A 19,933-nucleotide genomic window follows, 5' to 3' on the forward strand; every position below is an offset into this window, starting at 1 on the left:
TTACCTTGCACCAAAAACGTTGGCGACATTGTCACTCATCCGTGTTGACCTCGGGAGACTTCCAGTTACCATAATATCCTTAAAAAAAATCAAAGTCTTGCTAAATAATCCTTAAAAAGAAATTGAAAACCCCGAACTTCTTTGCAATCCTTTTTTTAAACTCTTTTTGGAGCATTTTCAACAATTATATAATCGTAATAGAGCACAGGTTGTGCCTGCGCTTTACATAATAGGTATATGTTTTACTGTTATGGTAGGCATTGTCAAAATTGAATTGTTATTTAGAACAGTTTTTTTGCGTTATACCTTAATGCCTTCTGGATCTAAAACAACAACAAAGGTTTCATTCCACCAACAAAGACGAAATACCAGTCCGTAAGTTTTAGATCTGAAAATATATTCGATAAAAATATAATCACTGTTATTATAAGTTTGTTTCAGAATCATCAGAAAATCATTTAAATATGATTAATCATATCCTAGTCAGAGATACATCAAGCTCTTATAGAAGGACAAGACACATGAAATTTAAAATTATTGAGCAAAATAGCACATTCTAGTTTTTAAAAGATGATGCAGATAATGCTTCAGTATATAGAGAAACAGTTGATACTGTGAACATACTTATTTTTTTGCAATCAAAGTTTAGCGCATTAATGAATTTCAACAGATTAGCGCACTGATGAATTATTTTAACCACAAACTATTCAATATAGAACAACATGTAAGAAGTTCAATATTCAGCGCAAATATCAAAGCGCAATAAGTGCTAGAATAAGACTGCGCTGTAATATGTATGTTTACAGTATGTATTAAATTTTAATTCTAAAAATATATATATTACTGTTAATCTGCTAGGAAGACTGTTCACAACCAAATTATCAGGTTTAATGTATGCATTTTCACTGATTCGACGTTCACAGAAATCCCGCACCTAACAAAATCAACATTTGTATGCAGTTGTATCTTTTCACAGTCCAAACATCCTATTGTAATTATATTACTGCAAATGTAATAAAATAAAATATAAATAAAAAAACAGGTTTACGTTCAGTACAAACACTTATTTTCGTGGGGATACTTAATTTCGTTGATTTCGTAGATAATCTTCATCAACTAATTCATAGGTACAGGAAGAAATTATAAATTTGACTTGAAGCTATTCTACGTTAGAGTTGGTACTTGTTAACCACGAAAGGGTGTGGGAGGTTTTCGGGAGACCGTGAAATGTTTGCCCCACGACAATATCTGAGTTCACATCATTGTAAATATTCCTACAGGTTTCATTCATTTACTCACGTTTCTATTAAGAAGTCATCTATTATACCACCAGCAGCAATCACCTTTTCGATAGAATGAATGTGTCCTCTCCAGAAACTTCAAAAGATATATGTGTTTCATACATTATGACCAACCGTTCCCATGTTTCCAGGATCAGTTTACTTTGATGAGTTATTTCTCTTTAGAATAAGTGCATAACTTAAATGTCCATAGCATTCGTTCATTAGATTTAATTTGTTAACTCAACGACAATATCTGGGGTTTTTAAAACAACATCATAAATTATGCTGTAAATGATAGGTTGTCATTTCAGATAAATACTTTTCAACATATTAGTTAGATGGAATACATTATCATAATAGCCATGCATCAACGTATTTATCACAATTAACAAACGTCTTAAAAATATGTTTGTAAACATTCTTTATCTTCAATAGTACATGTATGGAATCATAATTTTCAGTTATTGTTTTTTTTTTTGGTAAAAAGAATGTCATTATGATATTTTAAAAACACCTTATATATTTAAAAACCGGTGATACTAAGAAATTATTAATCAATATATCACTTGCATATCTACGGAAGCCCGTCATTGCCACACACAATATGTGATTATCTTGCGGCTGCCATTTTTTTTATCTGATTGACATCTGGCAACCGCCAGATGAATATGTGCCTGCCCTCCTCACCAATAAAAGAAATGGTGTATAGGACATCAAAAGGATCATTATTAGCTTTGACCCTTTAACCTTGACCGATGATCACCAACATCTAATCAGATATCGAATAAAATAGTATAGATATTAACTGACTTCGTAGAAGGGTTTGTGAGATATCTTATGCATAAGCTTTTGTGAGATCTTTGCCCGTGAATTTCGACCTGTCTCCAAACCAAATAATTATGGATTATGTTGTAATTTTTTATAAGTCTTTTTTGATAAATAAGTTTCCAGCATACATGTATTTGTAAAATGGCATACATGTTCTTAATAGCTATAAATCCTACTTGAATATGAGGCACAGTTGTCTTTTCGAAAACATACCTCAACAAACGATAACCCGAGTAACTGGCGTTCACGTGACGGGCTAAATTACAAAGTGATCACCCATTGTCCTTGCAGTTGAAGGAATACCTTCCTAATTTTTCCCATGCTTGTCCTGTAAAGTTTGTGAGGACCATACAGAGCCATTCATGTATATCTGTATTTAGTATGTGAGAGTCAGGGACATTTCCTATAGGTCCCTGGCAACAAGCAAACACAAAACATATGAGACATATTTCAAATGTTAAGAACGCTATCTGCGTAACAAAAAACTAAAATATCAAAAATCCTTTCTTTTTTGCCTAACATTTCTGTTCTGTTTAGATTGTTATGTTTTAAGTTTGGCCCTCGGCGGGGCCTATTTCACTGTAGCGATCATCACAAACTGATTTTGTGGCACATATGTCTGCAGCTCTATACACATAAGTGTGCATGATGTGCATGCCATTACTGCACCTCATATAAGTAATGTTAAAAGTTCCCCCTAGTACAATTGAATCTATGGTACACGTCCTAATTCGTAAGCTGTGTTGTAGATATAATAGCACCTTGATCTCTAGCAAATTACTTGTGTTTATAATTATCTCATAAATAATTTTAAAATTTCTGCAAAAATATAACTGCATCGAAAGTGTATGTTCTAGTTTTATTGTCACAGAAAGTTTTGAACTGCCATTATGATAACATTTAAGATATATTCTTTGATATTTTTCGTCAAAGCAATTCCAAATTGAAAATGCCAAAGTATCAATTGCTTTTACTTTTAATTCACAGCCATGCAAATTTATTAGAAATAAAGCGAAACTGTTCTTTAATTTTGTTGCTCAAGAAGATAAAAATGTTGATTCTTCTATTTGTAAATAAAAAAAATTACATCAAAATTAAAATAACGAAGGCATGTGCACTCATAAAAGGCAGGAGAGAGCAAAACCATTTTGTTAAATATGGGGACAAATGTTTTAAAAAGAAATAATAATAAATATGACATGTCCGTCATTAATTGCAGACAGTGCAGATTCAACAATGCTTTGTAATACTCGCCTGTCCCTAGGGGGCCCTGGGAGGTGATCAAACTTTTGATGTTGTCGATGAAAAAGCAATGCTACAGAGACGAATATGCAAAGGAACACAGCGAAACCAATGCCAAAGATTTTCATGAATAATAGAGTCATCTTTAACGCGTAAATCTGTTACGTTCCTTATGAGATGTTTTTACAGTCAGAGACGTAACCGTAAGTCATATCGAGGTCAAGACATCCGGTTACGTATATATAAGCCATTATCTGATAAAATTCTACTACGAAAGCCCTGAAGGCCCTGTGAATTGCCTTTCAAAATGACTCCATATTTTGCTTACAAAGATACCTCAGTTCGTTTTCGGTATAATTATACCCAAACTTATTGGAGATATTATCTTCTTTTATCCTTTGGCTTACAAATGGTACCTGGCTTTATTTGCAGTATAATTTTTACCGCCACTTATTTGACGGAGTTTTCAAGTTTACATTTTGGCATGCAAAGATACCTCGCTTGATTTACATGAAATTTTATAATTTAACTCTTTGGCATACACATGTGTGCTTGCTTGATTTACGGTATAATTTTACCCCAATTTATAGGAAGGAGTATATATTAAATACAAATTGAAAGCTCAACGTGTTGCCTTGTGGAACACCAGAATATCATTTATAATAAAACGGTGTTTCAGTGATCAGTTTGAATATCTGTCTAGAGCAAAAGAATGTTTGCTAAACCTTGACCTGTATCCATATAAAACACGGCAGGTGTTCGTTCCACAAATTTACCTGTATGAACACCTACTTAGATAAAACATATAGTTTATCAATGTATTTATCACCATGACGTATCGTATAACGTATTATTATGGAGTCGTTTCCAACACATCTGGGCATTTCAAATACTTCGCAAACGCTTTGTAAAACGTGAACCCCAGTTGTCATCTAAACATATGCCTGGTCAGTAGATATGTTTTATTCGCTAGGTTTTTTATTGCTTTCACATTAAATAAATATGTTAACTTATTCCTTTTTTTTCATATTGTCGCTTTCTTAGATTTATCATTGTCAGTCACATAATTGAGTTACATTCTACGAGCTATAAAATCGGTTGGTTATAAAGTATGAACTAAACATAAGTGTTTAAAAGAGCATTTGATAAAATGAAACCCTATTTTCCATCATTGGTCATTATGTAGTTGGATGAAGTTTGTAAGTCAAGTGCCATTGTGTAGATAATATATCAAAGTCTTTCTGATTAAATTCCCAAGAGGCTGATCATCGTAATACGAACTTCATATTCAAGCAAAATTCATGGTAATTAGCATTGTATAAAATAACCACTTTGGACTTATTGAAGAAAATGTTGTTCATAAGTTTTTCTATATAATATTAAAAGGCTTAGTTGATTTAATCAAGGTTTTAAGATTCCAAAAACATTATATATATTTTTACTCTTTGTTTGATCTAGAAATCTTTAAATACATAAGTTAATCATTGATCGTTTGAATATTTGTCTAGAGCAAAAAGATGTTTGCTACACCTTGACCTGTATACATATAAAACACGGCAGGTGTTCGTTCCACAATTTCACCTGTATGAACACCTACTTAGATAAAACATATAGTTTATTAATGTGTGTATCATCATGATGTTTCGTATAACGTATTATTATTGAGTCGTTTCCAACACATCTGGGCATTTCAAATACTTCGCAAACGCTTTGTAAAACGTGAACCCTAGTTGTCATCTGAACATATGCCTGGTCAGTAGGTATGTTTTATTCGCTAGGTTTTTTATTGCTTTCCCATTAAATGAATATGTTAACCTATTTCCTTTGTTCATATTGTCGCTTTCTTAGATATATCATTGTCAGTCACAGAATTTAGTTACATTCTACGAGCTATAAAATCGGTTAGTTATAAAGTATGAACTAAACCTAAGTGTTTAAAAGAGGATTTGATAAAATGAAATCCCAATTTTCATCATTCGTCATTATGTAATTGGATGAAGTTTGTAAGTCAAGTGCCATTATGTAGATAATATATAAAAGTCTTTCTGATTACTTCATATTCAATCAAAATTCATTGTAATAAGCATCGTATAAAATCATCACTTTGAACTTAATGGAAAAAAAAATGTTCATAAGTTTTTCTTTAAAATATTAAAAGTCTTAGTTGATTTAATCAAGGTTTTAAGATTCCAAAAACGTTATATATTTTTTTATTCTTTGTTTAATCTAGAAATCTTTAAATACCTACGTTACTCATTGATCGTTTGAATATCTGTCTAGAGCAAAAGAATTTTTGCTAAACCTTGACCTGTATCCATATAAAACACGGCAGGTGTTCGTTCCACAACTTCACCTGTATGAACACCTACTTAGATAAAACATATAGTTTATCAATGTATTTATCACCATGAAATTGATGTACCGTATAACGTATTATTATGGAGTCGTTTCCAACACATCTGGGCATTTCAAATACTTCGCAAACGCTTTGTAAAACGTGAACCCCAGTTGTTATCTAAATATATGCCTGGTCAGTAGATATGTTTTAATCGCTAGGTTTTTTATTGCTTTCCCATTTAATGAATATGTAAACCTATTTCCTTTGTTCATATTGTCGCTTTCTTAGATATATCATTGTCAGTCACATAATTTAGTTATATTCTACGAGCTATAAAATCGGTTGGTTATAAAGTATGAACTAAACATAAGTGTTTAAAAAGTAAAGTGCCATTGTGTAGATAATATATCAAAGTCTTTCTGATTAAATTCCCAAGAGGCTGAACATCGTAATACGAACTTCATATTCAAGCAAAATTCATTGTAATTAGCACCTTATAAAATCATCACTTTGAACTTAATGAAAACTAGAAATATGTCAAAATGACATGAAAGTCACCCCATCTCCTGTATGATTATTTCAGTATAATAAATCATTGACCAAGCTACAACTGACATATTTCCACCTGTCAATCAAAATGGTCTAACAATGACCAGGTATGCATACACGCTGTTTAGGTAACCATGCCAACCTACTAGGATATAATAAGAAAGCATGTGGTTGATTTACTTGAAGAAAATGTTCTATGTTTATGACAATAAAACACAAACCCTGCAAATAATTTCATATTTTTTTTTTAAATTTCTGTGACATTCCCTGGCCTTCTTCATCCCAATTTCAAGGCCTTCCACATTCAAACATGCCAAAGTACCAGGATAAGATAGTTCATCTGTTTAAATGGAAAAAAAATGATATGAGAGAACTGAACATGCATATTGGAGCAAATCATTTTCACCAAAACTAAAGGCTGATAATTAAGGAATTTCCAATCCCTATCACTAGTTTGTACTGGTATTGTTTTCGTGGTTATTTAACTCCATATTATCAGTTGATACTTCTCAGTAAAAATTATTTGTTTGTAAAACTGTCAATATCGTCTAGTCATTGGTTTCCGCACGTTATATATTTCCGCGCAGCCATTTTATCAAGCTTTATCTCGTTACTATGCGACCTGCTGGACACAACTCAAAGATATTTTAGACGTTTGGCCATCGTCTGTAAACTGACACAAAAATTACCGGAACTTCGTCCGGAAAACATAAGAATTAATCACCGATTAAAAACATGCATAAATATGCAGTTTTGCTTAATACACTTTTTATCTTGCTCAAAATGAATACAATGTCAATACCATGTTTTGCCGGTACCTCGAGGTCACCACTGCCACCACACCGCAGAAACGATAACATTAAACGGTGTCGAGCGCTTTTATTATAAATTCTGAATATGGCAATGTTCTACTTACCTTACATGACCCTGCACTCTTCCGGTTTTCCATTTCAAGTTCTGCCGTAACGTGTTATGTTGTAAAGTGTCCTAAAGTTGTAAACGTTGTCAGGCGGGATATGAATGTTGATGAAATATTTGTTTGAATGATGGCGCATTTATTTATAACATATCACCCTTTGAAATTATAATGTGACGGCTGAAAATGGTATGTAAATTAAAAAAATAAAACAATTTCCATAAATGTCGTAAACTTTTTACTTTGGACGAACTTGATTCAGGCGTGCCGTTTACCGCCGGGAAGGCGGCACCTTCCTACTGATTACGAATGTCCCTTAAATCCCGCATGTTCGGCACCTGCCGTTCGATTAGAAGTTTCGCCGGACTGCAGAGAAATGCAAAGCGATACAAAATGTTGTTTGTGTCCGCCAAATTGCGCGTATGCTTTAATGTAGTGTGCCGGCGGCAAACACAAACCCGGCATGTCAAATCAAGTTTGCCCTTTTGCTAGGTGACGTTTTCTCTTGTCATTGCGTGAATAGATGATAAAGAAAAAGAGACGTTATTGAGCTTTTCTACCTGAACTTTTTATTCTAAAATTTATTTTGGTTTAAAAAGAAGTTTTACCAATATAGTCATTGGTCAGACATAAACATCTCAATCAATCAATAGCAATATATAATATAACAGTCTACCCCTTCGGTAACCTCAAAGGTGACTGATTCATATTCGGAACATCTTTAGTTTGAAATTCGGAACGCCTTTTGGTTGTATGTTAGATCTATTCCTAAAATCGATATCGGAGTTATCCAAAAGCTTGTAATTAGCGACAGAAGCAAACACACGAAAGCTGAAACAGTGGAGTTCAAAATCTGGGACTGAAACCAAAATTAATAGTCCCTGCTGGGGTTCCCTCAGGGGTGACTAAAAATGTTGTTCATAAGTTTTTCTTTAAAATCGTAAACGTCTTAGCTGATTTAATCAAGGTTTTAAGATTCCAAAAACATTATATTTTTTTTACTCTTTGCTTAATCTAGAAATCTTTAAATACTTACGTTACTCATTGCTCGTTTGAAATTTGTCTAGAGCAAAAGAATTTTACAGCTTACTTAAATTCTTTAAGTCCATGTGTTAAGCTCACCTTCTTTCCTTTCTCTGATTACTATATATCGGGAATTTTCACCCTTGTACGGTAAAATCCATTTTCACCCAAAATTAAATTCACCCTTCACATTAATATGTATCTTATGTTGTTAACCAATGTTCGCTGTAATGATAAACTCGCATGCATTACGTAGGGCGAAAAGGGCGAACAAGGCGAAAAACTGCAGCGAAAATGTCCCAGTATACGGTATATTGAACAAGTTATTGCACGATTCCTCATACCTTCTGGGTCGTTTTGTTATCTGATGTTCTAGGAAGTATGTTGGGGGCTTTGGTTAACTTTTTACCTTGTCATTGTGCTATGGGTCCTTGAGTGTTATAGCGCATATCGTGTCATAGTCTGAATCCATTTTTTGTTCTTTATTTGTATTTTGTAAAAACATGTATATAGAAGCTTTAATATATGTTATGTAAGTAGTATAGTATGTGCCCTATCATGCCCACTGGGCGTTGTGTCGCGCGGATGCTGAAGATAATATACTTAACATATTGAACTTTATTTTATTGACAAATCAACGATACTAAATTGACAATTTGTTAAAATTTATAACTATTTCACGAACAATTAACCCTTATCCGAACCAGTAATCCCAGCATGCATCGGTATAATAATCACATGCAGATTCTTAAAGTATAGTAAGTACACTTCAATGTACATAGTCGACGTGAATTGCTCAGTCAGCAAACGTTACCGACACACCATGTACCTTGCTTTACACGACCCAGTTATCGGGTAAAGTGATACCCATTCCTTTTTATCTGACTGTGTCCTTACCTAGTGATATAGGAAAAGGTAAAAGAGAAGTATCTAAAGATAAATACACAAAAAAAACTTTTTCTTTAAAATGTTTATTATTTGTTGATCTTTTTCCTATAGTTCCTTTGCCAACTCTTCAAAGTTTCGTTTTACGTGTTAAATCAAAGCAGCTAACATTTTGATAATATTTAAGATATATTTATGCATAAGAGTGAAACTAAGCCTAAAAATTCAGTACCCATTGATTTTGTGTGTTAAAATCGTTTCCTTGGTGATTTACGTCAGTAATAAAGTTCCATTTAAAATGCATGTTTTGTTTGGTGCAGTAAACATGCTAAATTTGTGTGGCTTCTGTATCGACTTACATAATTGTTTAACAGATGCCTCCTTTGTAAATACAACGTATTTCTAATGGATGTTTTGTGAAGTTTTTCCCTTCAATATTGTTATTATATTACTTCTTTTAGAACACTATATTGTTAAGATCTTATTTTCAAAAACCCATACGAGTATGAGTAATTAATATGAGTATAGTATATTATCTTTCGACAGAAATCGGATATTACCTACAGCAGAAAGTTTGCATGCGTTCCTTAAATATGTTTGCCTTACATACAAAGCGTTGGCTGGGTTTATGTTGTCACTATCGTAGAAATCCGGACTACGTAGTTTACTGGTCATCTGGATCAATCTATAAAAACAACAAAAAGAAAACGATACCAAGAACAGATGCTGGAGTAAAGAATCAATTTTAATATAGAAACTCAATAAGCAAGGGAAGGGAGACTGACTGGTCAGTGACTTCCGAGGAAAATAAATTAAACGTGACGATAAATTGAGTAATCGCATGTACAGATGTCATAGAGCATAGTAGTGTGATCGCCATTATTATCATATTTAAATTAACCAATATTGCCATATTATTGGTAAAATCTTAGATTGACGCTAAGCAAAGAGTCTGTGGAAGCTTCAAGTTTTATTCAACTTGGACATATTTCCGTTATCTTTTATTCAAAGACAAAATATCAATAAAATATCAAAATCTTAAAACGAAATAATTGGATAGTTTATTTATACCTTGTAAACAACTCTTGAATAAAAATATTTTATAGGAATAGAGAAAAACCTAACCAGCTATTGCGGTGCAAATGTACATTGTGTAATCCCAAGCAAAAATCGATATGTTGAACTATTTACCTGCCACAGAAGAAGCCAAATAAAAACATTTTTTGATGCGTACACTTTAAATGTTTATCATTCTTCTACTATCTTAGATATATCGCGCATGTCTTTAATTATGGTAGATGGTATTATACAGCTATGATATTTTGTAGCTGGAAAGTATACCATATTGATGACTCTTTGGCCAAAACGTGATATCTAACAACAAAATGTTCACACCAATGGATTACTCCGTAGTAAGCCATACCCAGTAAATTGAATATTATAATCACAAATCAATAGGTCTTGCCTATTCATCGGTTGGTTTTTAAATAATTCAATCAATTCAGCAATCATGTTATCAGATGAGTAAGTTGAGCGAGGTAATCGAAAGATATATGTACATTACAACAGAATTTATATTAAATGGAATATATACACTGATCACAAAATATGCCTGAGGTTTTGGCCAAGTAAGGCGAATACCATTTGGGTAACACATGTTTTTCTAAAGCCTTATCACAACTTATGCATTGTTGTTGCAAGTCAGGAGGATAAGAAATTTTCGAAATTATGTTAATTTCAATTTTTTGAACATAAACGACTTCTCATTTAAAATAGTGTCTTCAGGATCAATATGTTTAATAAAATCTTCATATCCTAAAGGAGCCTAACTTTCCAACAACAAGCATACTGGTTAGGATCCAGACATCTTCAAACTAAATATCATATCACCTTAAAGCTAATAGTCCCTTAAAGGCCCGAAAAGTAATTCCCCTTATCTATATTTATGTATAGGTCATGCTAATTTGGACATGCGTGTATAAACAATGTCTAAACGTCTTTATATCCTGTATAATTTTTATGACAATTCAAATTAATTTCATATATCGTTTTTATAAATTCTTACAATGACATAGGTCATCATATTTCTAAGAAATTAGAAAATATAATCGCACGCAATATTTTTTTTCAAAATAATGGGTTAAATGGAAACATACGGGTAATCCAGTGGAAACAATGTTACCATAGAAACATACCTGTAATCAAAAAAGTACAACGTAACCTGCAGATGCTGATTTTACTTACCAGCGGTAGGTTATTATAAAATCACTAGACTCCATATTTGTTACATATAACAACTGTTAAAGAACCAAAAATACTGTATTTCACTTTGGGATCTCCGAGTTTTTCGAGTTTTCAGAGTTCGAAATATCACAGATAAAGAAGAGTTTTGGCCTGGACCGAAGAAATACTTCGAGTTACACGGGGTCTCCGAAGTATAAAAGTTCGAGAGAACGAAATTCGACTGTATTAATTTTGTTACTACTGTTATCAGTATTTATTATTAGAAGGCTATTTTTATAAATAACGTTTACCTATTAGATATGATTTTTCTGGTGCTAGTTGTGGCAATTCATCAATTATATAAAAATAAAACAACCATACCACTGCACATCTATCAAACGAAGAAATTTCTGAAAATCATCCGGAAATAATCTTTAAATTAAGCTTAGGTATATAATGAAAATGAAATGTATTGATTAACTTTATGATTGTAAACAGTCAGCGCTACCGATATCAAACTGTATTAAGCGCTCATTCCAAAAACTGACAAACTCTAGATACAAAAGTATCGTTAAATGATGATTTATAGACAAGTGTATAAAGCTAATTTCTCTGTTTGCTACTACCAGTATTATAAAAAAGATTTTGGCCAAGCAAATGAATATTGTTTATATTGACAAAAACTTATATGTACAGTATATGAAGTTAAATATGGATTCGTGTTATCAAGGTTAGAAAGGCCAAGATTTGAATGCATAAAACCTGGTTTGCGTTTTGGCGACTGACATTACCCATTTAAAATCTCGATACAAAAAATGTATTATCGTCATTATTCCGACCATATCTGGATGTAACATTGCATGTTGACCAAAAGGGATTCGACGATTGAATACACGGTTCGGCAAACTCTAAAATTGTTAATGAACTCATGAGTATTTCGTGATGAGAGCAGCTATGTTTGCTACAGCTGTGGTGTTGAGGTCACATTCATATATACCGCTGTCACTGCTGAACACCATATCAATGATGGCGCCGAGTTGTCGTTGCTCACTTCCGGTGATGCGAAGGCTCGTTGGAGTCAATGATGATAAATTCTCCTTGCTGGTATGATGAAACACGATGACAAACACATCTCTGTTGACTGAAACATCAAATAATACATAACTGTTTTATATCAATGTTAAAAGTTACTCTTGGTAGTGTTACACTATCAGGAAGGCCCTACAGTGTTAACGCTCATCTATTACCGGAAGTAAGATGCTGCTATAATACACTATGCATGCGTTAGCATACCTCCTTTTTTGTACGCTCCTAGTGAAACATATTATTGATTCAACCAGTTAATCTCTCGTGACTCAGGTCGACGGGTCGAAAAAGGCAAACAAGCAAATATAAGTTAAAATGAAAAGATCATTTGAGAAAAAAAAGGTTTATTTATGACATGGAAATACAAATAACTAACCATAACGATATACCGGGAAGAGGGCGTTTGGCTGATTTTAGTAGTTACTCATGAAGACAAAGTGTACATGAATTCTGGATCGTTTGGGCGAGTAAAATAAGGTTTGAAATGTAAAAAACAAGTTGAATATTTCTGAAAAATTGGCAAATATTGTTATCCTGTAAGCCAATATTTTATTATTCTTTTAACAAACAATTAATGAACACATTGTTATATTTACATATATGATAAATTAGTATCGAAATTGTTGCTAACATTTGTTGTTTCTGACAACTAAAGATAGACTTGATATTTGATATTCAGTAGCTGTAACGTAAATACAAAATCACATTGCTTATATTTGTATTTGCGGTGTCTTCCTGTGTTGTGTTTATGTGTCAATATATATTTAAAATATGAGTGTGTATGATTGATTATGCTATGTAAGTATTTTATATACAAACCGTAATCGTTTGTTGCAAATTAGCTTTCGACGATCACGGGGCTCCTGAGTTTCCTGAAGAGCTTCATGAAGGGTGAATGTTAACTTTCAGCAGACTATATGGATTTATTTGCTTTTTCTCAATCAAGGAAACGTTAAAAAAATCTTACATATCGATATACATATACATGTAGATTACCTTGATGGTACCAGACAGAACCAATAATAATGTTGTCAGCCTACCTTTGATACCAGCCAGTGCGTCCTTAATGTTAGTGCCCACCCTGGACATGTCTAGACACAGGACAGCCATCAGCCCCTTTGGAACGTCTGTAGCTGCCGCACATTGTTTCACTGTCAGGCGTACGTTTTCCTTCTCCAGTATATTCTGTAGCTGCCCCGACAGTTCCCTGTTAACCATCTCGATCATTGTCTTACCCATCCCGCTGCGCTCACTTCGTATGCCCAACACTGGAGAAAGTAGAAAGTGTGTAAGGCTTGGTAACTTCGAACATCAGTATTTGCAGAAATGGGAACAAAGGACTAGTCCAAAGTAACAAACCAAAAGTCAGTTTATATTTGTAAGTATTGAGTTAGTGCTATATTGTTTGTCTTACGGTTAACGTGAAAAGGCACTACATCTATAAACCAGATAGTTATTGTTTGATGTTTTGTACAAATATATATTTGATCCAAGGTATTAGATGTCGGCCATGGTGGTTTGATTTGACGTTTTGGGAGGCATACTGATCATTTATTTATATGTATTAATCCTTAATAAATATGAGCTTTGGTTTATAGTTATACCTGTAATATATAATGCATATATAGCGAATCAATGTATGACTGTTACAAAAGAACACTCGACATATAGCACTTGTATATTACCCGAAATGAAAGCTTGTGCCTTCTCGTTCTCGTTAAAGTGTAATCAGTAATGTTAACTAAAACATTTAAGCGCAGTTGTGCTCGTTTTTATCGTTATTGATCGTAATAGAATTAAACAACATGTTCAGCTATCAGACGTATTACCTATGTCCTTTACGCGTGGACGCTTTGCCTCGGCCAGTTCCTTCTTGACCATGCGCAATTCATCATCCTTTTTATCTGCCGTAAAATTGTGAAAATTCCTTTGAATTTATTTCAAAACAGCAAATATTAAAAATCGATTTTGATTTCAATATTTTGTTTTTATTATAAATGACTAAAATAGAAATGACATCATGTAGATCTATAAATTATACATAATTGAAAATATTAGACTGTTGAGACATCCTACTTACCCAGATCGTTTTCCAGTTCTCCAATCTGTTTCTTTTGTTCGGTAATCTGATTTGTAAAGCCAGTGATTTGCTCTTTTAATCCTTTCTGGTTTGATGATACTGTTGATTCGAGTTGCTCATTTTCCTCTTTTAGTTTGCCGTTTTCTATTTTCAAATTTTCGTTCTCTAACATGGTTGAAGATAATTTTGATTGAAGGTGCTCATTTTCCTCCTTTAGTTTTGCATTAAACATTTCCAAATTTTCGTATTCTGACGCTGTTTTCTTATGTAAGTTTTCAAACGCACTATTTTTCGCTTCCAGAACTAACTGAAAATCCTCTGATGCGATCGTCATTTCGGTAGAAGAAGATTGCGCTCCTTTCCTACTAGGCTTCTTGCTCTTGAATACTGTAGAAAAATCTTTGTCTTTCATTTTGTCCTCATGTGTTTTGGAAATAACTGGTAAATGGCTAACGCGCGAGACCAAAGTTTTTTTATTTTGTTTTTCTGAATGTTCTTTATCCGTGTTTTGCGGACGTTCTGTTTTTGCACTGACGTTGTTCTTGTTAGAACATCTAGCTCTACACTTCGGACATAGTGAAATATTTTTTCTTTGAAAGTCCTGACATACACGAACAACTTGGTCCAGTCTATTAATGGTTTTGTCCATTTCCCCTATATCTTTCTTTGCTTTCTGTTTGATTTCCTGTAATACAACAGTACAGTGTAACAATAAGAACATAACATACTGCACTGACATTCGTTCATAACCATTGTTCCCTATACGAAGATATCGCTCAAAAACTTATGCAAATTGATTGAACCTATCACACGTTACATAATATAATTCGAAAACGAAAATTGCATCAGCCGATCAGATTAAAAATGTTAATGCAACAATTATTGATGAAGTCATTCGCAAGTGATAATAACTCCAGCTGAGCACGTGTACACTATCATCATTTCACACGTGCTTAATTAGAGTTAATAGTAAAGGATCCCTGTACCACCGCCAAAAAAAATTACTGCGCATTGGAAACTGGGTTATTTTCGGTATGAATATAATTTTGATAAATCATTACAGAAAAGAAACCTTAGCCTTGCTGGAGGTTCATTAAACAATAATAATGATGATGTAAACAAAACTATTATCAACAACAGTGGTCCAAATATAAAAACAATCAGCAGGGATGGATAGCAATTCGAACCCTGGTCTTATTGTTATACTATCACTCTAACTAATTAAGCTACCTAGTCAACGGAATTGTCGTGGTCCAACTGTGCTTGCATTAAGTTCTATTCAATCAGAAGTTAAGGGGAGTCAGGCGATAGGTCACTGTGTATACGACAAGCTGCAGACCAGTGGGACAGAGAGCCTTAAGCTTGGCCATCTATTTAATCTGTACATGTTCAACTAGAGTTAAATAAATCACCTCATTACCAGACAAAAAGAAAAATGCTTTTTTTATGTAACCGAATTTATGAAGGCAATCAATTAAAATCTCAATTTAAAACAAACTCAAGAATATTGAGAAATTTTCAATTAAGAAACATATGACTATACCCAAATTTACAATTAAACACACACCAGTTATACTCTTTTTATTTAAATAGAGTTGACACCGACTACATCATTTTCTTATGAATTTCTCAACAATTTAAGTAATTTTCTACAACTACAATTGATGCAGATTTGCAAACGTTTAAGAATTGTTTTGTATAAACAAAGCATAAATGAATTGACATTCCAAAGTTGGAATTAGATTTACAACCAATAAACACATTATTCCATGAAAATTTTGCGTTTTATACTGCAAATTATAGTACGGTTCGAATATGGGCAGCACGTGACCGCATTTGTACCTCAGCACAACAAACGAATGTCTATAAATGGCACGTCAGAGATCGAGAAAACATGGCGGAGTGAGTACAGGTGCGTGATGAAGGCTCCAAATTTATGAAGGTTTAAACGGCCTCTGTTGGGATTCAGGTGAACATTTTTATATAGAGTTCAAGAGGATTAATCTTATTGTAACACATGAGGTGTAATTCTTGACTTTAAGAGTCGTATATGGGGGAAAAGTCCAAGAAACGTAAATTGTCATCGACGCCTCACAAGCAATCAACCGGGACCGGGACAGGTAATGAAATGTACTTTACACCTGGCAGGGGTGCATCGATACCGGGACAGCCACCCGTCGGGCCCACCAGTGTTATATAGGCGAGCGCTCACGGTGATATTTACGGTACCCCAACCTCGCCCGTTTCTCCTCTTCCATCTCCTCCAGCTAATTTACAGGGATCACCGGTACCATGTTATTACAAACCACATTCATTCCACCAAACTAGCCAATCAAATTCCTTGCCTCCCCCGACCATACCTGCGACTATGGAATCTGTCATTAATGATATATACCGCAAACTAGGAAAGCTCGACATTTTAGACACTATCGTCGTTCAAAGGCTGAACACCATCGAACAAAAATTTGGTAAAATAAATAGTGAACTATCTGAAGTTAAAAAAGAGTTCGGTATACATAGCGAGAAAATACACGGGGCGGAATTTGACCAAACTATTCTGGAAGAACGTATAGAGAAAGTTGAGGGTGAGCGGGACATGGCTCGGCAAGCGTACGGCGATCTTAATGAAAAAATGCTAGAAACCCAGACAAGACCCATGCGTAACAACCAAATAATTGGTGGTATCCAGGACACTGGTGCCTAAATGAAGACACAGAAACAGTTGTTAAAACTTTTATTCGTGAGGAACGTGAAATTGATGCGGAAATAAACTTCCAAGTAGTGCATAGGCTCAGGAGGAGAGGAGACGAGACGGGAAACCGCGTTCATTCGTGGCCGTATTCACCCACCGAAAGGATCGTGAAAAGGTTCTCGATGCTGACCCCAAGAAACTGGTAGGGAAACCATTTAGTGTAAATGAACAGTTTCCAGCTGAAATAAATGAACGACGCCGTGCCCTGTTTCCCATTTTCAAAGAGGCGAAGAGGCGAAGAGACAGAGACGACAGGTGAGCTTCAAAGCTGATAAATTAGTTATTGACGGTCCTATCCAGCGACCACAGTCTTTTCCTCCACACCAGCCGTTCTTCGCCCCACGGAGAGACTTTCACCACCCCCAAGAACTAAATAGAGGACAACCCCAGGATCGGAGTGAAAAGAAAAGAATTTCAAAGTTATTGATTTCAACCCATTAATATCAGATGTGACCCCAGCTCTATTAGCATGTCTTATGTCAAATGGAACTGTGAGAAAATTAATATATTCGTAGACGTAATAAAAAACGATAATGAAGATGGTGTAAACAAAATTAGTGATACATTAAAACAACTCCATGATACACCCGTGGACCAAATTAATAAAACCGCACTTAACGACATTGTGAGTCGAATAGGCAACCTCTTCACAAGGTCAGCTAATAAGGCGTTCGGTAGAAGATATCCAGACATGCGCAAGAGTAGTAAATGTACAACTAATAAACCATGGTATACTGGAAAATGTAGAAAGTTGAGAAATGAGTTTCACTTGACCAAGAGTAAGTATAAATTAGTGAAAAATCAAATTAACAAAAAAGACCTGAGAAATAAGAGTAAACAATATAGAAAAGAAATAGGTGTTTTAAGGAATATCAGCATAAAATGGAAAGGGATATCAGGGAATCTGCAAATAGTAATCCCAAAACACTATGGAATTTAATAAATAAATTATCTGGTAAAGCTAAATCTAATAAAGCTGACATACCAATAAATGAACTTTTTGAGTATTTCAAAAAGCTGAACAATTCAAATGATGACCGGGATGATGATAACATATATATTCCCGAACAAGAAAATAGTACTTTTTACCAAATAGTAGACGAAGATATTTCAGAGGAAGAGATTATACATGCGGTAATTAATTTAAAACATAACAAAGCATGTGGAAATGATAACATTTTAAATGAGCATATCAAGAGTACATTAACTAACTTCATGCCGTTATATACAATGTTGTTTAACAGTATACTAAATATTGGATTAGTCCCAGACTCTTGGACAGTTGGAATAATTAAGCCTATTTATAAAAATAAAGGAGAAACTTGCGACCCGGACAACTATAGAGCTATAACTCTAGTGTCTTGCTTGGGGAAAGTGTCTACTGATATCATCAATAATAGATTAACTAAATTAGCTGATGAAATTAACCTAATTTCTCCCTCTCATGCAGGGTTTAGAAAAGGTTACTCGACGACTGAAAATATTTTTATATTACACTCATTAATAAACACATATTTTGCCCAAGGGAAAAGGCTGTACTGTACATTTATTGATTTTCGTAAAGTGTTCGACACAGTTTGGCGAGCGGGTTATGGCAAAAGATGTGAAAAAGTAACCTAAATGGAAAAGGTTTTAAGGTTATCGAAAACTTATATTTTAATACCAAGTCATGTGTTAAAAATGGAAACGAAATTTTGGAATTTTTCGTTTGCAATGTCGGATTAAAACAGGGGGAAATTTATCCCCTTTTTTGTTTTCCCTATACCTGAATGATCTTGACGATTTTTTAAACCAAAATGATGTTGCATATCTTAATGATGTAGAAATAGTTAACATTGGAAAACATCGCTAACATTTACGGTCATTTACATTTACATTTACATTTACCCTGAGCTCAGGCCCCTGATATAATCCGAAAGACTCAAAGCCAATTGCCAAATTGACACACACAAAAATATTGTATACCCTATTTTTAAACATTTACAGAAAACAACATTTTCTTCAATTTAAACAAGTGTTGTTCAATCGGGTCGAACGCTCGTTCACCTATACGCTTCCTTTGTGTGTCCATATTCCCTACAGTGGAGTCGAACGCTCGCTCACCTGTACGCTTCCTTTGTGTGTCCATATTCTCTACAGTGGAGTCGAACGCTCGCTCACCTGTACGCTTCCTAAGTATGTTGACATATCACCTACAGTGTCTCTCGATAAATTATTCTCATCCTACAAGGTATACCTGTGCTTTACTAAAGTACATTTCGAACAAAAGTAATCGAAAGTTCACACAGATTGACATGTCAATGGCTGTACCTTCTGAACCTAGCTGTATGCAATAAATATTTACAAATCTGAATATAATAAGAAGCAGTGTCGATTGAGCACTGTGATCCATTTCATTTCGTAGCAAACGTCATAATATGCCATGATATTATGTTTGTATTTGAACAGTTGAAAATGGAAGGACGACCAAACTAGACGATAAGAACTACAAAGTAGCTCCTTTTGAGTGTACCTGATCCCGAAACCTTATATATAAATATGACTATTTACCTCGAGCATTTCATCAGGATATGGTCCGTACCAACCCTCGATAATTTCCAACTCATCGGATTGGGCCATGATGAATATCAGGTTTGTATGTTATTCCATATGGCATAGAAGATTAATAATCTGCCACTGCCAACACTGACCAAGTTACTGTGCTGGCTAGGTTTTATGGGTTTTCCAC

At 34.1% G+C, this 19,933-nt stretch overlaps 1 protein-coding gene and 1 long non-coding RNA gene across 5 annotated transcripts; both read right to left on the bottom strand.

Annotated features, from left to right (window-relative positions):
* Positions 1–1,697, bottom strand: LOC110449173. The gene is made up of 3 exons (XR_002462826.1): positions 1,300–1,697; positions 307–388; positions 1–78 (listed from the first exon to the last, which is right to left on the bottom strand). It is a non-coding gene; the product is annotated as an uncharacterized LOC110449173 (long non-coding RNA).
* A 6,373-nt stretch (positions 1,698–8,070) lies between these two features.
* Positions 8,071–19,916, bottom strand: LOC110449174 (uveal autoantigen with coiled-coil domains and ankyrin repeats protein-like). Of its 4 annotated transcripts, XM_021495857.1 has the most exons (6): positions 19,756–19,916; positions 14,454–15,138; positions 14,203–14,277; positions 13,414–13,641; positions 12,285–12,428; positions 8,071–9,749 (listed from the first exon to the last, which is right to left on the bottom strand). In XM_021495857.1, the coding sequence occupies exons 1-6, from the start codon at positions 19,822–19,824 to the stop codon at positions 9,745–9,747; spliced, it is 1,206 nt and encodes a 401-aa protein (XP_021351532.1). In that variant the 5' UTR covers positions 19,825–19,916; the 3' UTR covers positions 8,071–9,744. The 4 variants fall into 4 exon arrangements, with proteins under 4 accessions (XP_021351532.1, XP_021351530.1, XP_021351534.1 ...); XM_021495855.1 differs by lacking the exon at positions 8,071–9,749 and having other exon boundaries at positions 10,863–12,428; XM_021495859.1 differs by lacking the exon at positions 8,071–9,749 and having other exon boundaries at positions 10,863–12,428; positions 19,309–19,859.
* Between the last annotated feature and the right edge of the window lie 17 nt (positions 19,917–19,933).

Source organism: Mizuhopecten yessoensis, unplaced genomic scaffold (genome assembly GCF_002113885.1).
Source record: "Mizuhopecten yessoensis strain PY_sf001 unplaced genomic scaffold, ASM211388v2 scaffold4513, whole genome shotgun sequence".
In the NCBI taxonomy this organism is placed as follows: Eukaryota; Metazoa; Mollusca; class Bivalvia; order Pectinida; family Pectinidae; genus Mizuhopecten; species Mizuhopecten yessoensis.

Excerpts from the sequence above, each read along its gene's own strand:
- LOC110449174 (XM_021495855.1), bottom strand. The coding sequence starts at position 19,824 with ATGGCCCAATCCGATGAGTTGGAAATTATCGAGGGTTGGTACGGACCA. Across the intron at positions 14,278-14,453 it reads AGAACTGGAAAACGATCTGG|ATAAAAAGGATGATGAATTG; the intron begins GTAAGTAGGATG and ends ATTTTACGGCAG. Across the intron at positions 13,642-14,202 it reads TCCACGCGTAAAGGACATAG|TGTTGGGCATACGAAGTGAG; the intron begins GTAATACGTCTG and ends TACTTTCTCCAG.